At 39.5% G+C, this 22,456-nt stretch overlaps 1 protein-coding gene across 2 annotated transcripts in view; it reads left to right on the forward strand.

Annotated features, from left to right (window-relative positions):
* CDC20B (cell division cycle 20B) overlaps positions 1–22,456 on the forward strand; it is a 67,648-nt gene that overhangs the window by 23,237 nt on the left and 21,955 nt on the right. For both annotated transcript variants that reach the window (XR_012382144.1, XM_073905550.1), the window contains exons 4-11: positions 977–1,107; positions 6,867–6,960; positions 9,212–9,328; positions 13,142–13,338; positions 14,490–14,584; positions 17,336–17,561; positions 19,444–19,569; positions 20,250–20,367. Coding sequence is in view for 1 of the 2 variants with exons in the window: in XM_073905550.1 (XP_073761651.1) it covers positions 977–1,107; positions 6,867–6,960; positions 9,212–9,328; positions 13,142–13,338; positions 14,490–14,584; positions 17,336–17,561; positions 19,444–19,569; positions 20,250–20,367 (1,104 nt within the window). In the remaining variant the exon portion in view is untranslated. The remainder of the gene's footprint in view (positions 1–976; positions 1,108–6,866; positions 6,961–9,211; positions 9,329–13,141; positions 13,339–14,489; positions 14,585–17,335; positions 17,562–19,443; positions 19,570–20,249; positions 20,368–22,456) is intronic.

The following is a 22,456-nucleotide window of genomic DNA, read 5'->3' on the forward strand; positions in this document are numbered from 1 at the left end:
GGTCCGATTTTGTGCTCCGCGGCTCTAGCACTTGCCAGAAGCGGCCGGCGGAGGCCCCTCCCCCGCCGTCTATCCTCCCGAATATCGCCTCGGATTCACTTCTCCGCACGTCCTACCTTCCAGTAAGTGGTCGCTTCTCTGTTCAGAGAGTTGTTGCTACTCTCCTCTTCGATCTCCTGTTGAGTTCGTAGGTGTTCAGAATGGTTTGATCCCTATTCAGCTGAATTCCTGAGACCAGACGAAATCTAGGTCTCCTCCTCCTCCGCCATCTTGCTCTGCCTCCCCATATAAGATTTTTCAATGGTCTCTTGGCCCCTCTGATGAAGAAGTGATATGAACATATAAGATACTTAGTTTTAGAGGATGACGTGACAGGGTTTTCTGTGCAGTTAAAAGTTTGGTAAAGGTCTTTCTCAATCTTGAGAAGAGAACAGATATGAATAATAGTAATGCGAATAACATTGACTCTATTATTACTTTAACTTAGAAAGTATTTCACTGATGCCATCTCAAACTACCTTTACAGCATCTTTCTATAAAAGGAAGAGGGAGAGGCAAAATGATTAGGAAAGCAACCATCCCACAATGATTTCCTGGCAGGATGATCATAGCCTGGGCAAACCAGACACCTTTGCTCCATCATCTTAAAACTCTGGAACTGTTTGTATCTATTCTTCAAATGTGCAAATATGTTCTTTCTATGCAGAGATAAAGCATTTCTGCTGCTGTTGCAGTGGGAGTCAGGTCTTTTATCTTGGCATTTCCTACAGAGGCCACTGAGGCAGTGCTCACTTATGACCCTGGTGTTTTGGATAAGGCCCTGTGCTGACCCTCCCTCTTTTATCCACCTCTGCCAGGATTTTGGAGAGATGAGGGTCTGTGTCTTCACATTCTATTGTGAAAGACACAATGGTCAACCACCAACCAAAGTGATTATCTTATTTTGAAAAACAAAAGCTAAATGTTTTTCTTGCAGGGTCCTACCAAGAACCACTGAAGACACCCGTCAAAGGGAGTTTTGAAACAAATAACTCTGCTCTCCATTTTTGCAAGGCAGCTCATGCACTGGATAGAGGCTGGAATGAAAACGTTGCCTCAAAAGGCCAGGTAGGTAAAAAGAGAAAACTGACGATCTCATGTCCTGAGAAGCTCAGACAAATGAGTCCCAAATGTGGGGAAGGAACTGGCTTAGCCACTCTTACAAGTCAGTAAGAAAATGATGGGTTCCTGACAGAAAAAATGAGTGAGTGAAGGACATGAATAGGGGCACTTTGTAAAAGAAATATAATACCCAACAAATATACAAGTTCAGTTAGTATCAATCAAAAAAGTGAAAATGAAACAGAAAAAAGGTAAAGATCCAGATGACATGATACTATAGAGAAAACCCTAAAGACTCCATCAAAAGACTACCAGAACTGATAATAAATGAATTAGGTAAAGTGGCAGGGTACAAAATAAGTATACAGAAATCTGTTGCATTTCTATATACTAATAATGAAGCATCAGAAAGAGAAATTAAACAATCCCATTTACAATTGCACCAAAAACAGTAAGATACCTAGGAATAAACTTAACCAAGGAAGTAAAAGGCCTGTACTTTGAAAACTATAAAACACTGATGAAAGAAATTAAAGATGACACAAACAAATAAAAAGATATTCCATGCTCATGGATCAGAAGAACAAATCTTGTCAAAATGCCAATATTACCCAAAGCAATTTCCAGATTTAATGCAACCCCTATCAAAAGATCAATAGCATTTTTCAGAGAACTAGAACAATCTTAAAATGTGTCTGGAACTACAAAGGAGGCAAGAATATGCAATGGGAAAAACAAAGCCTTTTCAACAAATGGTGTTGGGAAAACTGGACAGCTACATGCAAAAGAATGAAACTGGACCACTTTCTTACACCATACACAAAATAACCACAAAATGGGTTAAAGACCCATTAAGTGTGATTTCTGAAACCATAAAATTCCTAGAAGAAAACATAGGCAGTAATCTCTTTGACATCAGTTGTAGAAACATTTTTTAAATATATGTCTCCTCTGAGAGAGAAGAACCATATGGTCTTTTCATTTGATGCAGAAAAAGCATTTGATAAAATACAGCATTCTTTCCTGATTAAAACTCTTCAGAGTATAGGGATAGAGGGAACATTCCTCAATTTCATAAAATCCATCTATGGAAAACCCACAGTAAATATCATTCTCAATGGGGAAAAGCTGAGAGCCTTTCCCTTAAGATCAGGAACACGTCAAGGATGCCCACTCTCACCACTATTGTTCAACATAGTATTAGAAGTCCTAGCAACAGCAATCAGACAACAAAAAGAAATAAAATGTATTCAAATTGGCAAAGAAGAAGTCAAACTCTCTCTCTTTGCAGATGACATGATACTTTATGTGGAAAACCCAAAAGATTACACCAATTACTAGAACTCATACAGCAATTCAGTAATGTGGCAGGATACAAAATCAATGCACAGAAATCAGTTGCTTTCTTATACACTTATACAGCCCAGATATGGACCCTCAACTCTATGGTCAAATAATCTTTGACAAAGCAGGAAAAAATATGCAATGGAAAAAAGACAGTGTCTTCAATAAATGATGCTGGGAAACTGGACAGCTATATACAGAAGAATGAAACTCGACCATTCTCTTACACCATACACAAAGTTAAACTCAAAATGGCTGAAAGACCTCAATGTGAGATAGGAATCCATCAAAATCCTACAGGAGAACATAGGCAGTAACTTCTTCGACATCAGGCACAGAAGCTTCTTTCAAGACACTTCCCCAAAGGCAAGGGAAACAAAAAGGAAAATGAACTTTTGGGACTTCATCAAGATAAAAAGCTTCTTCACAGCAGAAGAAGTAGTCAACCAAACAAAGAGGCAACCCACAGAATGGGAGAAGATATTTGCAAATGACACTACAGACAAAGTGCTGATTTCCAAGATCTATAAAGAACTTCTCAAACTCAACACCCAAAAAACAAATAATCAAGTCAATAAATGGGCAGAAGACATGAACAGACACTTTTCAAAAGAAGACATACAAATGGTTAACAGACACATGAAAAAATGTTCATCATCATTAGCCATCAGGGAAATTCAAATCAAAACCACACTGAGATACCACCTTACACCAGTTAGAATGGCAAAAATGACAAGGCAAGAAACAACAAATGTTGGAGAGGTTGTGGAGAAAGGGGAACCTTCTTAACTGTTGGTGGGAATGCAACTTGGTACAGCCACTTTGGAAAACAGTGTGGAGGTGCCTCAGAAAATTAAAAATAGAGCTATGCTATGACCCAGCAATTGCACTACTGGGTATTTACCCCAAAGACACAGATGTAGTGAAAGGAAGGGCCATATGCACCCCAATGTTCATAGCAGCAATGTCCACAATAGCCAAACTGTGGAGAGAACCGAGATGCCCTTCAACAGATGAATGGATAAAGAAGATGTGGTCCATATATACAATGGAGTATTACTCAGCCATCAGAAAGGATGAATACCCACCATTTGCATCAACATGGATGGAACTGGAGGGGATTACGCCAAGTGAAATAAGTCAAGCAGAGAAAGTCAATTATCATATGGTTTCACTTATTTGTGGAACATAAGGAACAGCATGGAAGACATTAGGAGAAGGAAGGGGGGGGAGCCAGAGGGGGAGACGAACCATGAGAGACTATGGACTCCGAGAAACAAACTGAGGGTTTTAGAGGGGAGAAGGGTGGGGGGATGGGTTAGCCTGGTGATGGGTATTAAAGAGGACATGTACTGCATGGAGCACTGGGTGTTATACACAAACAATGAATCATGGAACACTATATCAAAAACTAATGATGTACTCTATGGTGACTAACATAACATAATTAAAATAAAATAAAATAAAATAAAGTAAAATAAAGCATTCTTATTTCAAACAGAAAAAGAAGATATGTCTCCTCTGGCAAGGGAAACAAAAGCAAAATCAAATTACTGGGACTACACCAAAATAAAAGCTTTTGCACAGTGAAGGAAACCATCAACAAAATAAAAAGAAAATTCCAGAAAATTCACAATGTAGAGCATTGTGTAATGTATAGAATTGTTGAATCATTATATTGTACATCCAAAACTCTTATAAAACTGTTTATTAACTATATTGAATTAAGAAATAGTTTTTTTAAAAAAGGTAAGGATTAAAAATATTATGAAATTATACGTATTATGATATGCTTCCCCTCAGCCAAAAAACTTCTTGTATAATCATTTCCAACTATTTGGTGACTTGGTCTGCCCTCTGGAGTCTCTCAAGATAAGTTAAATTCTTCCTCTATAAGATGGTCTTTTTTAAAAAAATATTTATTTATTTATTTTAGAGAGACAGAGAAAGTGCGAGCAGGGTGAGGGGCAGAGGGAGAGGAAGAGATAGAATCCCAAGCAGGCTCCCTGCTGAGCACAGAGTCCTGTGGAGCTCGAGGCAGGGCTCTAGGTGGGGCTCCATCCCAGGACCCTGAGATCATGATCTGAGCCAAAATCAAGAGTCAGACAGATGCTCAACCTATTGAGACACCCAGGCGCCCCTATAAGATGGTCTTTTAAACATTTCCCTTAAGTTTTTGTTATTGTTGTTTTTTTGTTTGTTTGTTTGTTTCTTGACTAGGTTAATTTAGTTCCTTTAAGTATCTTATTTATTATGGTTTCAAGATCCTAGAGGAGTCTGATCTAAATCCTTGGGTACATTAACTATCACTAGCATGTTTTAAGGGTTTATCAAATCCAATGAAGACCTTTTGAAGGAATCAAGGTTTCATTTAGAAAGCTTTAAACTAGGAAAGTCATAAATTCTCAGCTTGGGCAAAGTTATGCATTTAGTATGTGCTTCCAGTGTTCGGCATATATATCTTGCTAGAGGAACAATATTGTGAATGTAAAATTTAATTATTTGAGATCATATGCAAATTGAAAACAAACATCTGAGGGCAGGTCTTTTGCCATGTGCTTTACTGTTGGTTACAGGTTTGGAGGTGCAGATGGCCAGGGAGTTCTATGTCATTAGGGGCATGCTGACCTTACGCCCAGGCCAGGTTATTAGCACCACTGCCTTTCCACACTCTATGTCTTACAGACTGGAGTTTTTACTGCCTTGACCTCACGACTTCTTAGAGTCCCAGTGTCACTGAAGAACCTGGGAAGGGGATAATGGACACTATCTCAATACTTTCTATCAAGCATTCGTTGTCATGACCAGTTAGAAGTCAAACAGCATCAGGAGTGGTGCAGATGCGCTGTGAGGTCTTTCACAATTACAGGAAATGTGGGTCTTCAAATGGTCCTCAGAGGTCCTGTGGAGGGTGTTTCTACGACGAGGGCCTGCAGAGCTGTGAAGATGTTCAAAATTATTATATATAGTCAGCTCTATGCCAAGTTGTTCATGAAAGTAATAAGTAGATCTTACTGAGGGAAGAGCACCCTTGGGTATGTGGAACAGAAGCGCCCTGTGCTGGGCAATGCCCTGGTCATCTTTGTGCCAACTATGGGATTCTGAAGAAGTGACTCTCTGAAGAGTTACATTGATTTTGGGAATGTTATTTTATATCAGTAGCTCTCAACTGGGTGTGATTTTGCTCCCCAGGGGACATTTGACAACGTCTGAACACATTTTTGATTATCACAAGCTAGGGGGAAGGCATCTATCTAGTAGATAGAGCCTGAGATGCTCTAAACCTCCTATAATGCACAGAACACCCACAACAATGAAGTATCTGCTGCCAAATGCCAGTGGTGCTAAAAATGAGAAACCCTGAGTTATACCTCATTGTTATAATCTGAATACCTAAAAATCCATGATTCCCTGACTGGCAATGACGTAATATCCGGGAAGAAAACCCAAATCTCAAAATGATGCCTGTGAGAGAGACCTTTGTATGAATTATGGTGATCCAATGATTGTTTTACATATACAATTAGATATATTATCATGAAGGAGAAAAAAAGGAATTGTCTCTGCTTTAACTATTCACTAAAATGTTTTTATACCAGTAAGTAGTTTTCTTTACACTTACTACTAATTTTCTTTTCTGTTTTTGATTGATGTTGGGTGTAACAATGTCAGAAATGCTTTTTATGTACTAGCCCAAAGAGAGAGCAATCAGATTTTTGTGTTCATGGAAACTGAGGCAAGTTACTTAAGATCTCTGTGATTTGATGTTCCCATTTTTAAAAAATTTTAAATTATTTATTTTTTTACTTAAAAAAATTTTTTTTTGATGTTCCCACTTCTGGTAGGTAAAGGGAAATGGAAAAGGACCCTTAAGATGATGAGTTCGATCCTGACATACTATAGGTGAAGAAAATTAAGTTCCAGAGAAAATCTCAGTACGGACTGAAAGAACACTTCTAGGCTGGATGCGGAGAGGCTCCTCTTGAAAGAAATCTTCCTTAAAAAAGTAGCCTTACTAACGTTCAACTTTGTTATCTTGCGGATGTCTTTCAATTTCACAATGTACTAGAACTATCATGACATTTCAGTTCTTACAGGCTTAGATGATATCGCTGGCCTTTAGTTGGTTTGTGGGCTAAAAGGATTTTTAGGCTAGAAGGGTAAAAGAAGATTTTATTCTAGCTGAGGAATACCTGCCCTATGGAGTCGTTGCGGACATTAGAAATAATACACGGAAAATGCTCAGCACTATGTTCACTACACAGTGGTTAGGTCGTAAATAATAACAGTCGTAGCACTGGGTTTGATAATGTGGAAACTTTGACCTTCCTAGTGAATTATCGGTTTTAACACTATACCATGCATAACATCTGAGATGTACACGCACATTTCTAAAGAAGTATTTATTTGCTTGTTTTCAGAAATGCCTAAACCAGCTATTTTCGACCCAGAAGGTGGCTCAGTGGGTTAGGGGGCAAATGCAGCTCTGTGAGCAATCCCAGTGTGCCTGGAAAGGTATGGGCCAAAGATTTTCTGTTTGTCCTTCTTTCCTACCCTTCTCTCTCCCTTCTTCCTTCATTTCTTCCTTACCTTAGAATATATTAGAATGTATTATTTTTATATTTATTAGACTAATCAACATAATTATAAAATTTTGATAATTTTCCTACTTCTCTGCCTTACCTGTCCCATCCCCAAGTCTTGTTTCCTAGAGGCAACCACCTTTACCCTTCCAGCTCTTCCCCTACTATTTACATCTATTTTCTTTTCTTTTTTAAATACATCTATTTTCTAAGTGATATTTGTAAACTGCTCTTTCTTGAGATTTTAGACTTTATCATATCTTTCTAGCATAGTAGGTAGGAACTTAGTTCTCCTGCTTCATTCACCTCCTTCAATCTACTTAGATCACACTTTTTTTTTTTTAAAGATTTTATTTATTTATTTGAGAGAGAGAGACAGCAAGAGAGGGAACACAAGCAGGGGGAGTGGGAGAGGGCTTCCTGCGGAGCAGGGAGCACGATGCTGGGCTCTATGCCAAGACCCTGGGATCATGACCTGAGCTGAAGGCAGATGCTTAAAGACTGAGCCACCCAGGCACCCCTTAGATCACAATTCTGAAAAGTAACCCCTCACTTGGGTGAAAATCTGTGTATAACTTTGACTCCCCCAAAACTTAACTGCTCATAGCCTACTGTTGCCTGGAGGTCTTAACAATAATATAAACAGTTGATTAACACATATTTTGTATGTCATATATATTATATACTATATTCTCACAATAAAGTAAGCTAGAAAAAAAGGAAATGTTATTAGGAAAATTATAAGGAGGAGAAAATACATTTATGGTACTCTGTGGTATTTATAAAAAAAAATCCACATGTAAGTGGACCCATGCAGTTCAAACCCATGTTATTCATGGGCCACCTGTATTAGCTTCAGGCATAAAACAATGATTTGATATTTGTATATATTGCAAAATGATCACCACAGTAAATCCAGTTAACATTCATCACCATTCATAGTTACAGAATTTTTTTTCTTGTGATGAGAACTCTTAAGACCTATTCTCTTGGTATTTTTCAAATATGCAATCCAGTATTATTAACTATAATTGCCATGCTGTACATTACATCCCCATGATTTTGTAACTTCCCAGGGCACCTGGGTGGCTCAGTCGGTTGAGTGTTGAGTTCCATTTTGTAACTGGAAGTTCGTACTTGTTTTTTTAAAAAACCTTTATTGGAGGTGCTTGAGCGTTTCTAGTAACCTTTAAGTTTTGCCCACAACTGCAGGTCTTTGGGGCTAACACCAAGGCAGTGAGTAACGATCTACTTCTTGGTATAGCATCGTGAAGCTCTTAGGCCTTTTATCAGAAGGCGTGTGGTCGTAGAGACCACAAATTACCTGGGTGGGCTCAGTGCCTATTAATTTATGTCATTCTCAGTTTGATCACTAGCCACGTGGTTGGACGGATGAAACAATGGTGGCCTGTGGTTTAGACTTAGGTGGGTCTTTTGATGAGAATTAAAACTGAACCCAAGGTAGGACCCTGACCTCAGACAGTCATGGGTAAAACTAGCCAGAAGTAAATCTGTGTACTCTGCTACGGAAACAGTGAGACAAAGAGCCAAAATAAACGAATCCACAGATATTTATTGACAAAGACTCAGAGTAGAGCTTATGTCTATCAGGTAATTGTTGATGTGCTAGACAAATGGATATGCGAAAATTACTGTCATTTTAAAATCTCAAGTGACAGAATAAATATTCGAAGTATGATACAGTGTTTGTGTGTGCTTCCCACAAGATTTTATATTTAGGTCTGGCACTTGTGCTTTTTAGTAAAAATTGCCATGAAATATATATATATATATTTAAAGATTTTATTTATTTATTTGACAGACAGAGAGACAGTGAGAGAGGAAACACAAGCAGGGGGAGGGGCAGACGGAGAGGGAGAAGCAGGCTTCCTGCTGAGCAGAGAGTCCGATGCAGGACTCAATACCAGGACCCTGGGATCACCACCTGAGCCAAAGGCAGACGCTTAATGACTGAGCCATCAGGCGCCCCATGCCATGAAATATTTTTTAAATTTTTGTTTAAATTAATACTGAAGTCTTTTTTTCCTTCCCTTCTCCTGCAACTTGTAATTCAGTTCTATCATGATGACTACTTTCTTTTTCACTTTGTTATGTCTTAATACCTGCATAAATATTATGCTTCCGGGATCATAAAGATATGTGGAGCTGTTTGTTCTTTATAGGCTGCAGAGACGGAGTCAGAGATGAATGCTTCCTTCTTAAAAGATTCAGTGATACAGACTATTCCATACTCCAACCGGAAGTGAAGATTCATCTTACTGGTCTTCAAAATGACTATTGTAAGTTATTGTTTAGATCATGAATTGAAAAGTTGTTGGAGTGACAAAATGTATCCTGTGCTGTGGCATAAACTTGAAATTTGCTTCTGGAAAAACCCAATGGCCCTTGTGCCTCATGTCCCAAAGCTGTACTATCCAAATATGGTTAATGTAGTTTGGCTTTTCCCTGTGCAAATTTCATGTTTAGAATGGGTATTGTTGGTGTTGGTGGGGTATGAGAAATATACATTTTTTTTGTTCTGTTTTTACTGTATTGGAATGAACTGTGAGAATGGGGGCCTATTCTTAGGCATATATTTTAAACATGTATAAATCTAATTGGTTAAACAGCAACATTGGGTCTTCTTGTTATGTGCCTAGTTTATAATCTAGTTGGGAAGACAGGACTATTTTTTTTTTAAGATTTTATTTATTTATTTGAGAGAGAGTGAGCGAGCATGAGAGAGAACATGAGCAGGGGGAGGAGCAGAGGGAGAGGGAGAAACAGACCCCCGCCGAGCAGGTAGCCCGATGCGGGGCTCAATCCCAGGACTTCAGGATCATGACCCGAGCCGAAGGCAGACACTCAACTGACTGAGCCACTCAGGTGCCCTGGGAAGACAGGACTAACTCACATGGAACTTCTACCAACATGCTAGTGTAGAATATAAATAATGAGTTTTTGGGTAAAAGGGGCTATAATAAGTAGTTCCGTGATCTTTGGATCTTTGTCTAGAAAGACTTGTTGGAGATATTCAGACTTGAGCTGGGTCTTGAAAAATGAGTAGGATATGGAGGGGTTGGGGAGAGAAGATAGAGCATTTTCAGCAATGTTAACAATGTGAGCAAAGGCAGGATGTTGGTAATTAATGATAACGGCAATGAAGAGAATACACTGGGGACTGGTGAATAGGTAGGTAGATGCAAATTTTGTAATCACACAGGTCCCCTCCACCCCCCCAACTTGTCTTAGGTTACCACAGTTGTCATCTTTTACATCTACATACATTGAAAATCTACCATTGTTATAAATTTTGCTCTAAAAACTATACATATATGTATTTTAAATAAAAGGGGAAAATTGTCTTCATATTTACCCAAATATATACCAATTCCACTCTTTCATTCCTGATGATCCAAATTTCCCTCTCATCTAATTTCTCTTTAGCCTGAGAAGCTTCTTTTAGCATCTTTCAGATCAGGTCAGTTGGCAAAGACTTCTCTTACACTTCTTATATTCCGTTTTATGATATTTTTGCTGATACAGAATTCTGTGTTGCTAGATTTTTTTCTTTCAGCATTTTAAAGATATTAGAGTGACTTCTGGCCTCCATAGTTTCTGGTGAGAGCTCTAAGGTAATTTGAAGACTTACTTTCTTGCTTCCAAGACCTGAATCTAATTATACATGTGAGAACTTTGGATATTATTCCAAAAGTCCCTGAGGTTTTGCTCATTAATTTTTCAATTCAAGGGGCAAAAGGAGAGGGAGAAGCAGGCTCTCTGCAGAGCAGGGAGCCTGATGCGGAGCTCGATCCCAGGACCCTGGGATCATGACCTGAGCTGAAGGCAGACGTTTTACCAACTGAGCCACCCAGGCACCCCTGTCTTAGTTAAGTTTATACCTTAAGTTTTGTCTTGCCTTTTGTGGCTGGTGTTTTTTTTTTTTTTTAAATATTTTATTTATTTATCAGAGAACGAGAGAGAGAGGGAGAGCACAAGCAAGGGGAGTGGCAGGCAGAGGGAGAAGCAGGCTCCCTGAGGAGCAAGGAGCCGTATGCGGGACTCAATCCCAGGACCCTGGGATCATGACCTGAGCTGAGTAGACATTTAACCGACTGAGCCACCCAGGTGTCTGTGGGTGGTGTTTTGAAGTCTCAGATCAGTTCCTTCTGCCTTGACTATGCTGGTTTGGGTCTATCCCTCATATATACGGATCAGAGTCTAGTCTGAGTTCTAAATGGACTTTAAATCTCAGTTCAGTTCTCAAAGCCTTTGCTAAGCTGATTTGAGTTTTCCCTGTACTAACATGATTTCAGGGTAGGGCTGAGATGTGTGTGGGTTCATACATTCACAACAAGAGAATGCCTTTCTGTAGCTCTCTCCCCTCCAGGACTTTTTCTACACACTTTGGCCACCTCAGGCTCCTTTCCCTGGCTCCTCTCACCAGAAAGATGATGAGCTTTCTATCAGAGTTTTAGCAGCTAGTGCTGTTCCGTGACTGGGGCCCACCCTCTGGCCAAACCATGTGAGAAAAAAAGTGAGAAACTCACCCCTGGGCAGGTTGTTTCTTCTAGTTTTGACTCCTTTACTTAGTTTAACTGCTTTTGCTTATTTTCCAGTTCTGAGGGTGTTTGTTTTTTATTTGTTCGGAGTTTAGAGTTGTCATCAGTGGGAGAGGTGGGTTATCAGTGGCTTAGACCACTGTAGTGGAGCTGGTGTGCTTCATAGTTTTGTATTGATATGTATCAATGAGAATAAGAGTTTTTGTCTTATAAGAAATAAGATAGGGTTATATGTCAACTATATCTCAATTAAAAAAAAGAAATAAGATAGGATACATTTTAGTATGTAGTCATACAAATATGGATTCTTTTGGCAGTCAAAGAGTTCTAATAGTAGAAGCTGGAGGACACTGCTAGGAACTTCCAGGTATCACTTATAAGCCAGTGACCACTTCTTCTAGATATACTGTAGTTGGGTGGTATTTTTGGTTTGAAATGATGGTGGCATCTTTCATATGGATATTGTAGGTTCAAGGATGTCTCTGTAAGGGTTATGTGCTTTTCCCCTATGTTTATTGCAGTATTATTTACAATGACCAAATTATGGAAGCAGCCCAAGTGTTCAGTAATAGATAAATGGATAAAAAAGATGTGGTATGGGGGTGCCTGGGAGGCTCAGTTGTTAGGCACCTGACTTCAGCTCAGGTCATGATCTTGGGGTCCTGGGATTGAGCCCCACACCAGGCTCCACATTCAGTGGGGAGTCTGCTTGCCCCTCTCCCTCTAACCTTCCCCATGCTTGCATTCTCTCTCTCTCTCAAATAAAAAAAATCTTAAAAAGAGATGTGATATATGTAGGTACATATATATACATTTGATATGCATGTATATATATATATGTTTGAGTTTTATTCAGCCATAAAAAGAATATTATTCAGCCATAAAAAAGAATGAAATCTTGTCATTTACAACAAGGATGGACCTAAGTGAAATACATCGGTCACAGAAAGACAAACACCATATGATGAAGAGACAAACCAAAAAACAGACTCTTAACTATGGAGAACAAACTGATCCTTGCCTGAGGAGAGGTGGGTGGTAGGATGGGTTAAACAGGTGAAGGGGATTAAGAGTGCACTTGTCGTAATGAGCACCGAGTAATGTGTAAAATTGTTGAATCACTATATTGCATACCTAACACCAATATAACACTATATGTTAACTCTATTGGAATTAAAAGAAAAAAGAAAAAGAAAGACCAGATAATTTCAATGACAAAAATAGGTGCTTTTAATTTTTAGTGATCAGTTAGATAAAATCCATGGGTACTAATAATGGTAGATTAAACTTCCAAGTTCTCTAAATGACTCTAAATAAATATATTTGATTATAAATAGTAAGCATTATTGCTCATTAGACTGTGAATCTTGACACAGAATTCTAGGTTTTATTTTTGAACTTCTAATGATCTGCTTGCATATGTGATTCTATTTTCCAACGACCATGGGAAAGGTATTAATTTTGCTCATCTATCTGCAAAAAAATTGGTTACTTGAAAACGTTTTTTATTTGACTAAATAATTACCCTAATATGAAATGCTTTTCTTATAGATCTGAATATTCTAGATTGGAATTTTCAAAATCTTGTTGCTATAGCCCTTGGATCTTCTGTGTTCCTCTGGCATGGGGAAAACTACAGTGTGATTGAAAACATAGACCTAAATCTCAATTGTAACTATGTATCTTCTGTGTCCTGGATAAGAGAAGGAACCTGCCTGGCACTTGGCACCAGCGAGGGAGAAGTACAAGTAACAGTTTTTTTTTCCCCCCTCAAAATGTGCTCTGTGTAATTGCTACATAACTAGAATTGACCTTTAATAACAATATACAAGAGAGAATCTCTATTAATTGTGGCGCTTGAAACTATGGGGAGTGAGTGGATATAGCATTCTGGTTCCTTTTCTGAATGGCATTTAATGAGGACGTAAGGATGCTCTACCTAGTTTTTTTCAGACCATCTTTCTTTCTGTCATATTTACCTTTTTAAAAGTTCTTTTTTCAAAGATTTTTATTTTTTTAAGTAATCTCTACACCCAACGTGGGGCTTGAACTCACAACTCTGAGATCAAGAGTCGTGTGCTCCTCTGATTAAACCAGCCAGGTGCCCCTAAAAGTCTTTTCTCTTGTAGTAAAGTTGGGCTTGTAGAATCCCCAGGGTTAGGAGTTGGGAGAGAGGAAGCTAACCTTCAGCGCTCCTTTCTCTGCACAAGCTATGCTCAGGAGTAGAGTTACTTAAAATGAAATTTTTTTTTTCCAATAGGCTCTTTGAAATGGGAATTTACCCAGTTTCCATCAATCTATTTAGTTTCTCATGCGTTATTATTACTAGCAATACTGTAAACTGTAGCAATACAGCAAAACTGTAAAAATATTGCTCATGTGTCCAATGACTTTGGAGGACCACGGATGGCTTTCACTGCCTTCTCATCTCTACAATGATATTGGATGCTATGAAGGTTATGTCAATGATTTCTTCTTATAGCAAAGTTCTCATTTCTCATATGGGTCAGAGTACACCTACAGGTGGCAGAAAAGGAGTCTCTTAGCCTGTCGGTGCATTTCCAGATATGAAATTCCACAATTGAGAAGAAACTAGATGTGTGAGAGCCATTCTCAACCCGTGGCTGCCCATTGAATTCACCTGGAGAGCTTTAAAATAAATGTCATAAAATAAATGCCGTATCCGTTATTGAATCAGAATGGCTAGCATCCATAGCAAGCTCCGTAGGTGATGTCATATACAGACAGGGTTGAGAAATGCTGCCCAGGGTTAAAGGAGCTGAGCTTTCCCTTAGTACAAGGACTGGTGGTAGCAACACTAATTGCTATCAGGCCTTTAAGAAGACAGTGGACTATGAAAAAGACAATGCTATATTTCTCTGCTTGTTCATTTTTTCAGTTATGGGATGTGGTAACTAAAAAGCAGCTGAGAAGTATCCCTGGTCATTTGTCAGTGGTTGCGGCTCTGAGCTGGAATGACTGTATTCTCAGCAGGTAAGACGCATCTTAGTGGAATGAATTATATTTGTATCACTGGGTGATTATGGGGGCTGAGTGAACAGAACCATAATATTTAAAACCAAAACCAAAACCAAAACCAACCAAAACCAAACAGGGTATTAGTTAGCAGCAGTTATGATCCTACCTTCTTGAATATCCTGATCTTCTGGTGAGGTAAGTGGTCCAGTGGCCACAGGTACCATGGTGGCTATGTGCCTGGACCATATGCTGGTATTGGAAAGTGAGGTTCAGGATCCATTAAATTGTTCAGATAAAAGGTAAAAATCTGTTTAAGCAAAACGTTTCTCTGTACCAAGTAATACCCATCAGAGGGATATTTTGTTGGAATCAAGTATTTATTCCTATCAGGGTCAGTAATTTGGAATATGTTAAGCTTTCTGGGGCACATTTCCAATTCATAGATCCACAGATGTTATAGCTGGAAGCAACCTCATAGATCAGCCGGTTCCATGATTCTCAAACTTGAGCATGCAGCAACATCACCTGAAGGGCTCCTTACAACACAGACTGCTAGTCTGTCTCCAGGAATTTCTGAATCAGTAGGTCTGAAGAGGCGCCGATAATTTGCATTCCTAATTTCCAAAGTGATGCTGATGCTTCGTCACTTTTGAGAACTACTGATTTAGTCTACCTACTTTTTTTTAAATTTTATTTTATTATGTTATGTTAGTCACCATTCATTACATCATTAGCTTTTGATGTGGTGTTCCATGATGCACTGTTTGCATATTCTTTTTAATCAGAAAAGTTAAATGACTTTTTCCTATGATCCTATAAAATTGATCTAAATATATATTGCTTTTAATAATTGCCATTCATTATCTTTTTAAAGATTTTACTTTTTATTTGAGAGAGAGCACAAGCAAGGGGAGCAGCAGAGGGAGAGGGAGAAGTAGGCTCCCCGCTGAGCAGGGATCCCCATGGGGGGCTCGATCCCAGGACTCTGACATCATGACCTGAACCGAAGGCAGAGGCTTAACTGACTGAGTCACCCAGGTGCCCCACTGCCATTCATTTTTATACTGTAGTTCTTAAGATAGGTTTAAATTAAATAAATTCCAAGGTCTTTTACAATTTAAGCAGCTATGATATAAATTTGAGATTTCAATACCTTGTGATTACAGGTCAAACTTAAAGCCACTTAAACAAAATACCTTATAAAGTGCTAATCATTTACCGTGAGAAGTTGTAGTGAGGTCAGTTCTCTATTTGAATTCTTTTTACAGTCTGCATTGTTTAAATTTAGTTTTATTATCCATGAGGAAAATGAACAGATCATTTCTTATGATAGCAGCTAATATTTTTGGAGTAAAATGTGCTGGGCATTGTGCTGTACTCTTTATGTGCATAATTGCGTTTTAATCCCTTCAGTAATGCTGTAGAGGGGTTTCTAATTTCCCGCCAACTTATCCTTAATGAATAAACTGAGACACTAGCCTGAGGTCACATGGTTAGTAAAAGGGGCAGAGTCAGGCTTTGAACCCAGGTGGTCCGGCTGCAGAGCCCATATTGTTCATCAGAAGGCTGTTCAGTGTGGTGCCTGAATCATTTTTTTTTTTTTAAGATTATTTATTTATTTATTTGAGAGACAGAATGAGAGAGAGAGAGAGAGCATGAGGGGGGGAGGTTCAGAGGGAGAAGCAGACTCCCCGCTGAGCGGGGAGCCCGATGCGGGACTCGATCCCGGGACTCCAGGATCATGACCTGAGCCAAAGGCAGTCACTTAACTGACTGAGCCACCTAGGCGCCCAACCTGAATCGTTTTTAAAAATATGAGACCAGATTTTGAGAAATTTCAGAAATAATTGTAGATAGTTGTTTACTTGTTCCTTGGAGAAAATTAGCCCAGAAAGAGTTCATTATCTTTGATAAAGTGATAGGATTTTTATCATTCTTTGGCTCCAAATCACTACCAGTGACATTATCTACTGGTTCTGAATCACATTGCAGTTTGCTGTGACATTCAGATCATTTTCTACTCTTTTTAGGTATTAGTAGCATTAACAAAACTAATAGTAGATTTGTAGTTTAATAGAAAAAGGAAATACTACATTTCTATCTCTGACATTTCACTATAAAAATATATATACTAAAACCATTGCACTGAGGTAACATGAAATATTCTGAATTCCAGAAAAGTACTATTTCCTAGGTTCAGTACATAAACTACTCCCTGGGGAAATATGGCAGTCTTCTAAATTTATCTTTTCCATAGCTGCCTGCATCATGTTAAAGTTGTTAGAAATATCTGTCAAAATGGGCCACCTGGTGGCTCAGTTGGTTAAGCAGTGGCCTTCTGCTCAGGTCATGACCCAGGGTGCTGGGATGGAGCCCTGCATCAGGCTCTCCGTTTAGCAGGGAGTCTGCTTCTCCCTCTGCCCCTTCCCCCCACCTTGTACTCCCACTTGCTTGTGTTCTCTCTCTCTCAAATAAATAAATAAAATCTTAAAAAATATAAATATCTATCAAAGGATATCATCTCAATATCCACATTTGAAACTTGGCCACAAAAATTTTTTTCACTTGTGAAAACCATCACCCAGGCAGAATACTCTATCCTTTTTAACCCAACGAATGTTCAAAACCTGTGTCTTGAATCTGTCCTGAGGGGTCTTTTGGTAGTTTGAACTATGCTTTCCTTCATGTTTTCAAATGCTTATTAGCTATTGCTAGAACCCAGGCTCGAGTTTTCTGTTGGAAACCTGCCCCTTTACCTCTGTGCAGCGGGTCGAGGCTGGGCCGCGTTTCTCATCATGATGTTCGGGTTGCCCAGCATCACGTTGGAACACTTCAACACAAGCAAGCTGTCTGTGCTCTCAAGTGGTCCCCTGACGGCAGGCTGCTTTCCAGTGGTTGTAGTGATGGACTGCTGACGATATGGCCCCATGACCCGGGTATGAAAGCCCAGGTTCAACCGCTGAAAGTTATACCCCAACCTACAGCAGTCAAGGTAAGACATCCAATAGGTTTCCAAGTTGCTCTTCACTCCGAGATCATTGACTATCCTTCACACATGAGAATGAAGCCATTAAGGCAATGCTTTGAGATTTTCTTCCCCCAGAATTTGTTTTGGATTTTGCCATTACTATCTTGAAAGACAACCCTATTTATACACCCCCATGTGTTAGATTTTGTAGTTCTAAGTTACTGAAACCAGAGGTAAGCTTGAGCGTCTGCAAAAAAGTAAATATATTTTCTCCTATGACTGAGGAGTCCTAGGTACATACAGCTGCTTTCAATACCGTCCAGATATAGCGCCTTAAATAATGTCATTAGAACCCTCTCTCTTTGGCTCTTGGCTCTGTCCGACTCTGTTGGGTTTCATTCTTTATTCAGACAACATTTTGTGGGCAAGATGGCTCTTACACCTTCAAATTCAGATTCTCCCCGATGGGAGCTGATTAAGAAACTACGCTCCTTGTAACTCTGGTAGAAAAGTCCCAGGCAGGACTCTGGTGTGACTTTGGGCACATTCTCATCTCTCAGCAGCTAACTGTGGTCAGAGAGATGGGTACACTGGCTGTCCAGGTCTAGGACATGAGCTCACACCCATGGAAAGGAAACCCCCTATGACAAGGAGGAAGAAGGGTGCTGCACAGTTAAACCAATATTCTACCATTCTCTGCATAATATTTTTTTATTTCTCTGTATTTTAAATTCTTATTCCTAGTAAAAAAAATCCATACTTTCATTCCTTTGGTGTCATAGATGTATGTCTTGGCCTCAACATAGTCCCAGAATATTTATCACTCACAGAGCAAAGAAATGGTTCTACTTTATTAACTATGAGCAAATTTGTTAGAATGAGAACTTACAAAGGTATCACGGAGTCTCCTGATATAGCATGTAATATGTAGCACCTGCTGCTAAAGCACAGTGGTGGCTCAGTACTCTGGCTTGTGGTTTTTTTTAATACCCACAGGACATTAAGAATGATTTTAGGTCCAAATTCCCATTATTAATGATTTGGGAAAAATCTAGGGAAAATGTATGTAAAATATTCTGTCTGCAAACAAAATACAAAAACAAAATGAAGCAAAACAAAAACCCAACACATGAAAAACCCAAGCCAAGCAAAACAAGTTACTTTCTTATGTGCCTTGTCAGAAATACAGTGAATTGAACCAAGAGTTTCTGAAGCCTGAGCAAGCCAAGCCTTGTGACAGCCAATGGCAGGATGGACATGTAGTTAAGGATATACAGATATATATATAACTGAAATATTTCTTAGAATGTCCTTTAAAATTATTGTTACTCATCATTTCAATTATCAGTATAAATATGCAATACTGAATCTTATTTTTCAGGATTATCTATAGTAATTTATAAATAGGGAATCAGAGGCAATTTTCCTTTCTGAAAAAAATGGATTAGGAGTTGAAATGCGTGAGAGTTTTTGGGGTGCAAGCAATTATGTGTGGCTCCATTTTGTCCTTTCTTCTCTGACCTAGAACCTAAAGACACAGGTAGACAAATGAGAGAAAGGCTTCATTTCAGAACCAGATTCTGGTGGGCGCATGTCACCTACTCCAGCAGCAGATTTTTGCCCCATAGGACATGTTGAGTATGTTTTTTAAAATATATTATTGGATGATTTTTCTTGGTTTAGAATACTGGCAGTTCTCAAAATTTGAGGAAGGCACCTAACAGGTGATTTCTAGTCCCTTAGAAGTAATCTCTAGAGAGTGCCATCGCTCCAGCCTTTAGATCAGAGCTCCAGGAAAGCTGGGGTGTGCGCAGACCTCTGGACTCCTGCTTACCTGAGTGTGTCACTTTCACAAGTTCACTTTCTCCAAGGCTGAGCTGCCTGTGTGATTATTTGAACTTTCAAGGCCATGGATTGGTGTCCCTGGCAGTCTGCAGTCCTTGCTGTTGGAGGCGGAATGGAAGATGGACACTTACGTGTCTTGGACATAAATACTGGGCAAAGCATCCAGACCCCAAGCACGAACTCACAGGTAAACATCTCTGTGGGAGTTTGCCTTCGTTTTTGTCTTTTAGAACCTTGTGGAAATGATTGCTGATAGAGCATAGGACCCAAACACACCTCTCTGTACTTTCTGAGTCTATAAGGATTTCAGTTCTGGACAGTTCGTTTTTGTAAAATTTTCTCTGGGAGTTGCAAGTTGATCCGTGTGTCCTTTCCTTCCCCCTCTATTTCCCTTCTTTCTTTTTTTTTTTTTAAGATTTTGTTTATTTATTTGACAGAGAGAGACACAGCGAGAGAGGGAACACAAGCAGGGGGAGTGGGAGAGGGAGAAGCAGGCTTCCGGCCGAGCAGGGAGCCCGATGTGGGGCTCGATCCCAGGACCCGGGGATCATGACCTGCGCCGAAGGCAGACACCTAACTGACTGAGCCACCCTGGCGCCCCTTCCCTTCCTTCTTAGCATTGCTTTGTGCTCATGTTTGTAGGTTCATTGCACCTAAACCTATTTGTATACTTAGTCTTTTGTTGTCTTGGGATCAACTTTCCTAGAACTAACGTAATTCCTCTAACACCCTAACCCCAGCTATGGACTGGAGGATGGATGTGGACCAAGCATACTGCCTAGAATCCATTCGAAATACATTCCTAATGAATCAGACATTGTCATAACTCTGTGTTTTTTTTTTTTTTTTTTTTGGCCATGATTACAGATTTGTTCCCTAATCTGGCTACCTAAGACAAAGGAGATTGCAAGTGGCCAAGGTAGTCCCAAGAACGATGTGACTGTGTGGGCCTGTCCTGGTCTGGCCAGGTCGCGTGGATTTTTGGGTAAGTACGTGGGTGAGTAAAACGCTGTGTATCCATAGCTAAGTGAGCTGCCGTTGGCCTGAAAAGCCCTGAATGAAAGGCCTTCTCCTCTGGCTCTTTGAAGTATTTATTTTATCAGAGGAAAAAGGCCTATACCCATCCCACCTCAGGGCGCATGTAGATGAGTGTTTCTGAATCTGACTAAGGCTATTCTTTACTTACAATCGTCCTATCTTCTTCTTGCATACATGCATGGATGAAGCACTGATGATCAGGGATAGTTTCTAAACTCTTCTGGAACTCTGGAGTTAGTATCATAACTCACCTTTCCTTATTTTGCAGAAGACCCAGCAGTGCTGCAACGTGTGGTTTTATTGAATATGCATCTACTGTGTGTGAGGCAATTTTGGGGGGTGTTGGGGATATACATATAAACAAGACAGACATTATCTTTGTCCTCATGGAGCCTATACTTTAGTGGGAAGAAACAGACTGAAAACCCCAAATATACACAGCGTTAGACAGTGATAATACCGTGACTCTCTGTAGATTCTGAGAACGTTATTCGGCAACAACAAAACACCCTTAACAGAAAGACTTCCTGCTCCTGCTGGTCAGTCTGACCTCAGAATGACTTTGATATCCTTAAGCTGTTACACCGTGTGATTTGGTAAATAAAAATGTAGGCAGCTCTTGACAGAGCTACCTGGGTGGCCAGGCGTGAGTGTAGGAGGGACGTGAGTTGATCCTTTGCATATTTTAAAGCGTAAGATATGCAATTCATGGGATATGTTTTCTGGTTAGGGAAATATTTTTATTTAATTTATTTATTTGAGAGAGAGAGAGAGAGAGAGAGAATGAGTGGTGGGGAGGGGCAGAGGGAGAGGGAGAAGTAGACTCCCCGCGGAGCAGGGAGGCCAACATGGGGCTCGATCCCAGGACCCCGAGATCATGACCTGAGCTGAAGGCAGATGCTTAACCCACTGAGCCACCCAGGTGCCCTAGAGAAATATTTTAAATCAAGTCTTAAACCTGGTTCTTTACAAAACTACATTTCCAGTAGCTAGTTAGATCTTTCAGTGAGGTGGGGGCCTCTGACAGATCCTGGAGTCAATTTGCTGATCCTGGGAATAAGGAATGAACTGAACTGGTACATTTTCCTTTTTCTCTAGCCTTGACAAGCTATAAATTCTTTAGTTGTAATGCCTTGTGCTCTTTTCCATTGATACTAGACAGAGTTCCAAAGAGTACATTTAACCTTTTCTCCTCTTAACCTGTTTATGGTTGGAGAAGATGCAGTTACTTTCCCACTCTTAGACACTAATGATCATCTCTGACCCAGTAGTTTCTTCCACATGCAATATTTCCCCAAAGTATTTAGCAGGGTGGTTCTTATATTAATGTATATCATGTGGTTAGCATTAAAAAAATGAAATAGAATAGTAGAGAATGGAAACAATGTAAAAGTAGACATTATTTTGTGAAATTTTTGTTACAGTTCTGCAGCACCATATACCTGTCTATATATCTAGCTAGGGGGATGGTCATCTCAAAGAACCAGTACAGTTTACACCTCAAGTGAGCTCTGGAATTTCAATATATTTCAAAACAAAATAGTTTTGAACTGTGGATTGTGGTCATAAAGCTTGGAAAAAAAAAAGAGAAGCTAGAACTGATAAGGGTTTGGGGCATGAGGGGTGTGGTGGGCTAAATGATCCCGCCACGCCTTTCCTTTGTCTCACCCTGTTAACCACACTCACGATTCTCTGGGGGGAAAATTCAGTTGAAGAGGCCTCCCCCATCTAATGGCAGAAGAAAGACAACTCGCCATCCTTACCCTCACCCTCCAAAAGTTGTAATTTACAAGCTTTGAAACAGGAATAGGTAACTTTCTAGCCTATAGGTGAGATCTGGCCTTTGATTTGGTTTCATCAGTCCCTAGCACATGCATCGATAGGTGGTCTCCCTTATAAACAGCTGCATAAAGAAAACGAAATTTCAATCCTTTCAGTAATAATACTCTTGGAATTTAAGGATGTAAATCCTAAAGGATGACCTTTGTCTGAGGTAAAGACTGCATTTCCCACTTAATCTAGTAAATTAAGATTTT

This window comes from Callorhinus ursinus, unplaced genomic scaffold (assembly GCF_003265705.2).
Source record: "Callorhinus ursinus isolate GAN/ISIS: 27379988/994484 unplaced genomic scaffold, GSC_fseal_2.0 scaffold23, whole genome shotgun sequence".
In the NCBI taxonomy this organism is placed as follows: domain Eukaryota; kingdom Metazoa; phylum Chordata; class Mammalia; order Carnivora; family Otariidae; genus Callorhinus; species Callorhinus ursinus.